Source organism: Lissotriton vulgaris, chromosome 4_2 (genome assembly GCF_964263255.1).
Source record: "Lissotriton vulgaris chromosome 4_2, aLisVul1.2, whole genome shotgun sequence".
Taxonomy (NCBI): domain Eukaryota; kingdom Metazoa; phylum Chordata; class Amphibia; order Caudata; family Salamandridae; genus Lissotriton; species Lissotriton vulgaris.
In genome coordinates this window covers 10,245,498-10,256,011 of record NC_141692.1, presented here as the reverse complement: position 1 = coordinate 10,256,011, position 10,514 = coordinate 10,245,498, and the positions used below count along the sequence as shown (strand labels likewise).

General features: G+C 42.5%; 1 protein-coding gene across 1 annotated transcript in view; it reads left to right on the top strand.

Annotated features, from left to right (window-relative positions):
• The first annotated feature begins 209 nt into the window (after positions 1 to 209).
• Positions 210 to 10,514, top strand: part of LOC147718118 (E3 ubiquitin-protein ligase TRIM11-like) — a 379,599-nt gene continuing 369,294 nt past the window's right edge. Inside the window, exon 1 of the mRNA XM_086919259.1 lies at positions 210 to 716. Within this exon, the coding sequence (XP_086775385.1) occupies positions 315 to 716 (402 nt within the window). The 5' untranslated portion in view covers positions 210 to 314. The remainder of the gene's footprint in view (positions 717 to 10,514) is intronic.

Here is a 10,514-nt window from a genome sequence, read left to right as displayed (position 1 = left end):
GAAAGCAGGGAGGGCGGCGCCCAAACGCCCCCATGGAGGAACCGCCTGCCCTGGAACACTTCACCACACACAGGGCTAAGTCCCTTTGTCCACAGCCAGAGGGGTTGGGCTCAGAACTATTCGTCTACTTTTCTCTCTCTGCTAGTAGTCCGCACCTGCAAGTGCTGGCTGTAGTTTTTCCAATTCTACTACACTCCAGGCATGCACAGTTCACACTGCTTGCCACTCTTTTAAGTAACTCTTTTAAGTAACTCTTTTAAGTAACTCTTTCAAGTAATATTACTGAACAGAGCCCAGCACAGCTCGCTGCAGACATGGCGGCTGCAGACCCCTGGGCCAGACTAAAGGAAGAAGCCACCTGCTCCATCTGCAGGGAGCTGTACACTGACCCCGTGACCTTGGCCTGCGGACACAACTTCTGCCTTTACTGCTTTAGCACATTTAAGAGTAAAGAGGACCTGGAGAAAGCCTGCCCGGAATGCAAGCAGCGCTTTGACCAAGAAAAGGAAATGAAACCGAATAAGAGATTAGCAAACATGGTGGAGATGGTGAAGGAAATGCAGATAGCGCCTGGAAGCCTGTGTGAGGAGCACGGAGAGAGGCTGCAGCTCTTCTGTGAAACCGATGGTGAACTCCTGTGTGTGTTCTGCAGAGAGACCCCGGCCCACAGAGAGCACCGTGTGACCCTTGTGATGAAAGCAGAGCAGGAGTACAAGGTAAGAGGGACTGGAGTCAGCGCCAAGAAACTCTTGCGGGGTAAAGTGTGCTTTACTAATACAAAGCATAAAGTTGTGGTATTGTTTGCACACTTGCTTAAGGTTTACTTAAGCATTATCATCATTCACATGTATTTTAAATGAAGTGCTATTTTTCGGTCCAGTATTGTGCATTACACAATTTAGCCCAACCATCCTAATAAGTGTTGCTTCTTTCTGGAGTTGACACAAGAAAGTCAGGATTGCAGACATTAGTAAAGTCAGCCTTTTACTCGTGAAACCTGTGTCAGACTCCCAAGGTCTTCTATGGTGTGTACTTCCAGCTCCAGCAGCCCTCTGTCTGTCACTTGACTCCCAAGTGATCCTCTGCAGCTTGAACACAGAGTTCTAAAGAACAACTAGAGCGCTAACATTCTGTAGTCAGGATACAAGTAAGGTGCTTCTGACACCATTTTGTTGGAATAATAGCTGGGAAGCATATAGCGTTTTAATGTGGAGCAGGCTGAAGTGAATGAGCATCAAACAGGCCCCCAGAATTTGGTGGATTTTGTAGAACATTGGAATTTATATGGCGTTAAAATAGAAATGTTGCGTCACAAATGTGTATTTTTTCCAACAAATGTGATTCTTTTCAGTTTACTGACATTCCATGGTTTATCAAACATCTTAAAGCCGCAGAACCTCACCATCTATTACTATTAAACTATCCTGCCTTACGCCTTCCATGACTTCACCCTCTCTGCAAAGACATGTTCTTTGATCAATCCAACTCCTCATTCACCTTATCTACCATCATCCTTCTCAGCCGCTCTTAGTATTCCATCACCTACCCACCCATAACACTCCAATCATCAGTCTCCTCTGACATCAAACTCAACTCAGCATCACCCTCCTATCATATCTTTCCTCTACCAGCCTCCTCACCCTCCCATCATCATACTTCGGCCACTATTCCACCCTCGTCTTCCGTCAAACCCTGAATGTCTCTACCCCATCCTCTGTCATCACACACTTCAGCCATCACCCACATCCGTATCTGTCACAGCCCTCTTCCATCACACCCCCTGCCATCACCCTCATCCTTATCTGTCACAGCCCTCTTTCATCACCCACTGCCATCACCCTCATCCTTAACTGTCACAGCCCTCTTTCATAACACCCTCTGTCATCACCCTCATCCTCATCTGTGGCAGCCCACTTTTATCACATCCACTGCCATCACCCTAATCCTTATCTGCTTTAGCCCTCTGTCTTTGCACCCGCTGCCAACACCCTCATCCTCATCTGTCACAGCCCCTCTTTCATCACATTCACTGCCCTCTCCCCCCACCCTCATCTTTACCTTCCACAGTCCCCGTTCATTACACTCATTGTCTCCACCCTCTTTTTTATTTTTTTCCTTTTTACCCAAACCCATGGTACAAATATCAATATTTCAAAAGATCAGGCTCAATAAATAGTTTTCACACAGTATCAATTTGTTGATACGTTGAAAGACCTTGTCACATCAACGTACAATATCGTAGGGTAAAAAATTGCAAAGAACCATTTTCCATATCTTATCTAATTTATTCAGGTTCTCCTAGAAGCTATAGTGACCCTAAAGAGAAATGTCTACAGTTGGCTCTTCATCGCTACTGGTGGGCCTATGTGTGCCTGTTGTTCGCCATCTTTCCCGCTATTCTTGGACCATGTAATCTTACCCCCAGATTTCAACATATAGGGCCCGATTCCAATGTTGTTTGGAAAGCGTGCTCCTTCTCCCACCAGCCCATGAAAAGGCCAGCGTACCACGGAGCACATTTTGAACCCATGGCGGTCCCCTGCTTCTGATGATACCATCTGCCTCCATGCAGAAAGACATTTTTCGACAAGATCAGATGAATCGTATCAATCAAAATAACATTCTGTTCTAGCCAGTCTGCTGTTTTGGTTTTAAGAAAAGACTCGAAGGCCCGCAATCTGAACTGTTTATTTATGCATGTGTATAGACTGGCAACACCTAATGTAACAAACATGAGACCCTCAGACCATTGGATATCTTCAAATTTGTTTAGGACGTCTTAACTGTCCAGTATATATGCCGGGAGGTTACATAAGAGAGATTGTAAAAACTTCTCAACATATTCAGACAGGCGTTCAGTTGGTGAGTCCACTCCTGAAATGATGGGCATCCCGGGGAAGAAGGACCCCCTTGGTGTACTTTAGGGAGGATGTTAATCCAGGGAAAACTAGGGTTCCTTACAGTCAAATACTGACATTCTTCATCCGTAATCAAGCCCCTCTCTTGCCAGTCTCCCAATTTTATGTTAATAAAGATAGTCAGATCTTTAATAGGATTCTTAGATATGTAAGATACAGGTTCATAACATGTTGTATCCATGAGTTGTCTATCTATTTCACTTATGTAATCTTCCTTATTCATCAAGATGATATTCCCTCCCTTGTCAGCTTCCCGTATCACGTGAACATCATTCCCTGATAGAGTGTCCAAAGCCAACCTCTCCTCTTTACTCAAGTTATTGGTCCCAATCACCCCCCTTTTTAGGTCTCGGGCCTAGCGTACACTGCGCATGCAGTGTGGGCGTAGCCCCGAGTCTTTTTCTCAGGACTTTTGAAAATGGACCTTGGATTCCACAACGCTTGTGCTTGTGGATTCCCAAGGTTCATTCTCATTGGCCTTTGCGTGCGTTTAGTTTTAAAACAGAACATGCAATAGGTCATGGGCGGACGCGTAGCTCCGCCCATGGCCTATTGCTGTCTGTTACGCGCACTCATGGCCATATATCTTGAATTATCGCAGCCGTGACAGCCGTGATAATTCAAGACATAAACTCGCAGTGGTGCGCGCCACTCGCAGGTTTTTTTTTTTACAAGAGAATCGCGAAAGCGATCGCTTGTTATTAAATGTTCGAAACAACGTGGTATGAGTCTGCATTTCCCTTTTCGGCATCTGTGTTTAAGTGGAAACTTCTAACGTCGTACCGTGAGTGATGCTTGTGTCTAGTAAAACATCAAACCGAGAGTGATGCTTGTGTTGAGTAAAACAAGAAAACTACACAATGGCCAATACTGGATAAACTTACAAAATGGTAACCTTTATGAATAAAACAAAAAGGTCCGTCTTGCGTCACTAGTTAATTTTTTATTTTGTTCACTAGTTGAGTGGTTGCAATTTTTTAAACCATATCACAATTTAAATATGCATGTATAAACAATTTAAACATTTAGACATAACTGACCAACGGCTCTATACATATTTACAAATTCACAATTTTATACACATCCAACGACATTCATACTTCAATCGCACCACTGTACATACACACAACAATAAGGACAAAAATAGAGAAAAACTAATAGGTGTTATTTTCCGACCTAGTTACAATTCTTTCTGAAAGAATGAACACAAATTATTATTTTCAGTTCAAGCAAAACAAGTCTTTTTTTAGGGAGTTAGTCGTAGTTGACAAAAGAGTCCAGTCAATTTTAGTGCAGGTTGACGCGTTTCAAACCCCTGATAGCGGGGTTATCATCAGGACCAACCATTTCTACAACAAAGATCAAATATCAGATTAAAAAATCAGCTCTTGGATTCAGAATTGTTGATACACAAGCCGCCCGTAGGCGCAACCACCATACCTTGAAAATACTGTCAATGTCCCGAATTTGTGAATAGTAAACAATCGACGGCTTTGTGTTGACACTAGACAAAAGAAGCACGACATGACATGATGCAACTTTCTCTTTCGGTTCTAAACTCACCTCTATGGTAATGAAGGTGAAGAACCTACGAAAATAAATGCATGACATATGTCACAAATGGGAACAGTTTAAAGCATATAAGCCTGGAACTGTAGTTCCTAAATAGCGCTTACCGGGCTTCGTGGCGTTTCCTGTTTGATGACCGTTTTTTATTATGGGGATTGACGCTGCGGTTTTTCACCTAAAACAGGGGAATCAGTTAGTAGGCTGCTTAGAGACGCTAGGCGGTCGGTTTGAAAAGGAGTTTTTAGATTTGAAGGATTCCTACCTGAGAGAACTGGCGTTGGTCGCGTCTAGCCGAAGTCAGCACGTGAACGCAACGAGGTTCAGTCCGACGTATCTTTTTACCCGGAAGGGAATTCGGGGACACGTGACTGGTAGTGTAAACAGAAAGTCTTATTTCTCTGTTTACTGATTTGGAAACAGTGCATTTTTTATAGGTTACCATGACAGCTACACACTAGTGAATCGAAAAAAGGGGGAACAAACGATAAAGTGCTGAAAATTGACTTAAAGGTGAATCAGATGGGGTGGCAGCCGTGGAATGAAACTGAGCACAATCACAAGTTTGTTCTAAATATTTCGGAGATCTCATTAAGCCCCGTCATTGCAGTGTTGTATTCCATGATGAGCAGAGCTTCTCGCTGACTTAGTCTTCCTTCAGTGTCACCTCCTCTTGGGTCTGCATCAATTTTTGATAGAATGGTCCATTTTAAATCGTCGTCATGATGTTTGTGTGTTTGCCAATGTAAAACCAATGGTGCATTTTGTGTTTCATTTCGTAACCGTGACTTGTGTTGCGTAATGCGCTGTCTTGCTTCTTGGGTTGTTTTGCCTATATATAATTTAGGGCATGGGCACATAATGCCGTAGACCACATTTCTGGTCTGGCAATTCGTGAATGAGTCGTGCTTCCAATGAATGCCATTAAATGTAAACAAGAATCCTTCGACAGTTTGTACACAGCATAAACAATTGCCGTACTTATGATGCCCTATTACTGGGGGTAGGCTCAGCATGCTTCGCAGAGTGGCTTTGGGCGTGGTAGGTAAAGCTGCCCTGACAATATGGTTTGCCACACTTTTTTCTCTCTTGAATGCGAAGAGTGGGGGATCGACGAAATCACAGTGAAGATTTTTTATCAAGTGCCAGTTCTGTGTGACCATTTTACGCAAATGGTGTGTTTGAGGTCCAAAGGTTGTGACACATACAATTCCGGTTTGAGCAGGTTGTTCTTTCTTTTGAAGGAGCGTGTCTCTTGGGACCCACCAGGCTCTTTTTATTGAGTTTTTAAGAAGTTTTTTGGGGTAACCTCTCAAGACTAACCGAACCATTAGTTCGTTTGCATGATGGAAAAATTCTTCTTTATTCGAACAGTTCCTTCTAATTCGAGGAAACTGTCCGAATGGTAAATTTTGCTTCAGACTTCTCGGGTGATGGCTAGTGAAGTGCAATGCTTTATTCCTGTCTGTGGGCTTGCGAACGAGTGTAGTACCCAGTTTGCCATCCACTGCATAAACTTGAACATCCAAAAATGTGATGATTTTGTTTGACTAATCAAAACTAAATTGAATGTCCTCCATCCTTTGGTTTAACCAGGTCATAAATTCATGTAACTGTTCCTTTGATCCGGACCAAATCATAAATACATCATCGATGTACCGGATGTATTTGTTGATGTATTCAGAGAATGGATTGGAAGTGTAGATGAATTTGTTTTCGTATAATCCCATAAACAGGACTGCCAACTCTGGTGCAAAAGGGCAGCCCATTGCTACTCCTTTCGTCTGATAAAAGAAATCACCATCAAATTGGAAATAATTTCTTGAAAGCGCAAATTTGGCTAGTTGTACGAGAAAGAGAAACTCTCATTGGCTAAGCAAGTGTCCGCTGTAGTTGGTTCTTGCACCAATTTGATCAGGCAACTACGTAAACTCGTCCCCCTACTCTCAAGGAATATGCTTCGAACCATTGTCTCAGCCACAATAGTGTCTAGAATAGACTACGGCAATGCGTTATACCTTGGCCTTCCAAAAAACTCCATCAACCGTCTTCAGGTCATCCTGAATGACGCAGCTCGTCTGATATTTGGAATGCCGAGGAGGACTCATGCCTCCCCTTTGCTCTATAGGCTACATTGGTTGCCTATAGTACAAAGAGTCGAATTTAAGAGTATGTGTATCTGCCACAAAGCAATCCACGGGCAGGCGCCAGCCTACATAAAAGATAGGCTTGAAATATATGAACCTAAGCGCGCCCTGCGATCATCCGGATCTTTTCTGCTATCCTGTCCACGTTTCAAGCTGACAACAAAAGGCGGCAGATCCTTTTCAGTTCAGGCTCCTACCATCTGGAATAAGCTACCGGAGGCGCTTCGTAGAGAATCCAATCTTCTCCACTTTAGGAAGTCCCTGAAGACCTTACTTTTTAAAGACGCATTTACATTCCAGTAGCCGGTTACTAGCTTAGACACTTCTATACTCTTATTTCGTTCTTGTTGCTGTACTTGGTCAGTAGCGCTTTGAGACCTGTCGGTGAGTTGGCGCGGTACAAAACCCAGTTACAAATTACAAATTACAAGTTGGTGGGCACTCTGGCTGGCTGTTCCCTTTGCTCCAAAAAGTAAATGACTGCTTCTAACACCAGGTCCTGGGGAATCTGCGTGTATAGTGAGACTACGTCCATAGTCACTAACAGTTGTTTAGTCACATCGAACTGGACTGATGCTATATGATTGAGAAATGCTGTCGTGTCTTTCAAATGAGCTGGAATGTCATCAATAAAAGGTTTCAAGAAATAATCAATATATTTTGAGACTGGTTCAATTAGTGAGGAGCAGCCTGAAATTATCGGACGTCCAGGGGGTTGACCTCGTCCTTATGTATTTTGGGAAGGACATACATAACGGGTATTCTTGGGTGTTTATTCTGAAGGAAACTGAATTCCTTATGTCCCAAAATTCCTGAGTCACAACCCTCTTGTAATATTGAAAAGAGTTCCTTTTTAAGGTCAGTAGTGGGGTCTTTGCCAATTCTTTTGTAGCATTTTGGGTCACCAAGTTGGCGGTTAACCTCCTTTTTTATATTTGTTGATGTCCCAAATGACTACCGCCCCGCCTTTATCGGCCTGCTCACTAACCAATGTTTGGTCATTTTTTAGAGAGGAAATAGCCTCTTTCTCTTCTTTGGTAATGTTGTAATGAATGAATTGTTTTTTGCTTTCCAAAGCTGTTATTCCTGATAATATAGTCCTCTCAAAAGTGAGTATCTCCTTAGGAATTTTCGAGGGTGATGGGCAAAACGTTGATTTATTATGCAGTCCTGTAACCTCTCTAGTCATTGGTATGGGGTTGTCTTTGAAGAACATTTTTAGTCGTATTTTCCGACAGAATTCCAAGATTTCTAATTTCATTTTAACAAAGTCAGATGCTCGTACCGGGACGAAAGACAATCCTGTGTCGAGTAAAACATCAGCCTACCCTAGCAGAGCAAACCAGGCACAGCTCGGGGAACCGGCGCTCCGGCAGGCCGTCTCTACACGCTGTTCCTAACAGTGCTTGCAATGGACGGCTCCCCTCAGATGTATTAAAAAAAACAACGTTCTCTAGAAATAACTATAACAGTAATCTAGATTTCGTAATTGTTTCTTTGCCTATTTGGCAGTACATGGTTGATATTGAGGTGAAAACCAGGATAGAGAGTGATCATTACCCTCTGGATTTACTGTTAGAAGCCGATTGGGTTATAGGAACTAGGAATATATTGACACTAGATACGGGTGAAGCTCGAGGAAATGAACTAACAGTTAGTAATAATAGGCGCACCGTAAAGTGGCCCCTCATATTAGAGCACGGTGAGATACTTACCTAAATTTACTCACAGTTTGCAATACGATTTGGACCCTTAATAGGATCCTTGTCTGTGTCAATTACTTCTGAACATTTTTTGGCACTGCATAATGAGTTTTTTATGATGCTGAAAAAACTGGTGACAAAAATGCCAAAAAGAGGGTCGCAAAGTTCATTCAATTTGTCTCATAGTAAACCCTGGTATGGGAAGACGTGTAGGGAATCTAAGGGGAATCTCCTGTTGGCAATTAAAACTAAATGCCCAGTGGACATTAGAATGGCAAGGAAAATCTATAAGCAGGTACAGGCCAACTCAAGGAAGGATTGGGAAGAGAATAACTGGGCGGACATGTTGGCAGCTGCAAAAGCAAAAGATACTATAGGGTTCTGGAGGCTAGCTGCAAATGGGGATCATAATGGTAGATTAGCGAAGCATGTTTTTCTAGATGAACTCACGTTAGTTAACCACTTCACCGCCTTATATGCAAAATACAATGGAAGTTCTGTTAATATTATTGACGAAGCACCATGGCTTACACAGCTGATTTGGATTTTACAATTGAAGAAACAGAGGCTGCCATTAATGCGGTTAAAAGTGGTAAAGCGCCAGGATTGGATAAAATACCGGGGGACCTTTAAAAGCACGATCTAAAGGTATGGGCTCCCTACCTAAATTATCTATTTAATATGCTATCTCGTAGTTTAGATTTTCCCAATAGCTGGAGGGGAGCCGAGATAGCATTAATCTTTAAAAAGGGAGATCGGTCGATACCATCTAATTATCGGCCAATCAGCCTGATGGACATTCTCCAGAAAATTTACTTAAGACATATTTTGGCTCGAGTAAATGTGTGGTTGGAAGAGAAAATGGTGCTCACGAAGTTTCAAGCAGGCTTTAGAAGCAAAGTGCGCACCATTGATCAAGTATTCAGGTTCTGCTGCCTTTCCTGGAAATATGTCCATATTAAAAAGGGTCATCTATACGTCGCCTTTGTAGATCTCAGGGCGGCGTTCGATCTAGTGCCACGAGATCTCCTTTGGAGGTCCCTACATCAGGTGGGGCTACCTAGCTGCTTATTAAAGCAGATAATTGAGCTGCATGCCGGGAATTACTCCAGGGTGAGATGGGGCCCAAATGGGGATCTAACCGAGAACATACCAATCGAACGTGGTGTTCGTCAAGGTTGTGTTTTGTCCCAAACATTATTCTCCCTCTTTGTTAATGATATTCCTGCGTATCTAGAAGAATGCCAAAATGACTCACCAAAAATAAATGGAGAAAAGATACCCGCGCTACTTTTCGCAGACGACACCATTTTAATTTCTCAAACTAAAAAAGGTCTGCAGGCACTATTGAACTCCTTCAGTATTTATTGTAATAACAAAGGATTGGAAATCAACACAAAAAAAACTAAGTGCATGGCTCTAAACCCAATCAAAGCAGATAATGGATACCTTACACTAAATGGTCAAAAATTGGAAGTTGTTGATCATTTTTCCTATTTGGGGATTTCCCTTGACTCAAACTTTACTTGGAAATCGCAAATTGAAAAAAGCAAGGTAACATTTGCACAGAATACCAAACCTATTCTTAGAAAGCATTGTTCGAGCATTAGTAAATCTGTATCACCGGCAATAGAGCTATGCAAGTTTAAAGTCCAACCGGCTGCTCTTTACGGCGCCGAGATTTGGGGCCCCATGTCAAAGGACGCTTTTTCTATCATGGACAATAAATTTTTGCGTAGTCTTGTAAGGGCCCCAAAAGGCAACCCCCCTGGTACCTCTTCAGATGGACCTAAACATAAGAAGAACTGATCATTATACTATTGTTCGACCATTAATGTTTTGGGTGAGAATCTTGTTGACACCTGAATTGCTTGAGTATAGGAAGGGGCTTGAAGAAATTCAGTATCTAGATGGTTCAAATTCCAATGTTTGATTGAGACATATTAGAATGTCGTTCACTAAAATAGGGTTATCCCATTTTTACGAGAGTTCGGAAAGGTTACCGCCGAATTCAAAAAACCTGTTAAAAAAGGCCTGTTGGGGTTTTATTTGCAAACAAATAACGAGTGGAAATATGAGTGGGTCTTTAGTTAGTAACTTTTTAAGCTTCAAGGATGAACCTCTTTTTGAGTCTTTCCTGGATGAAGTAGAACCCCCACTTGCAAAAACCCTATACATGA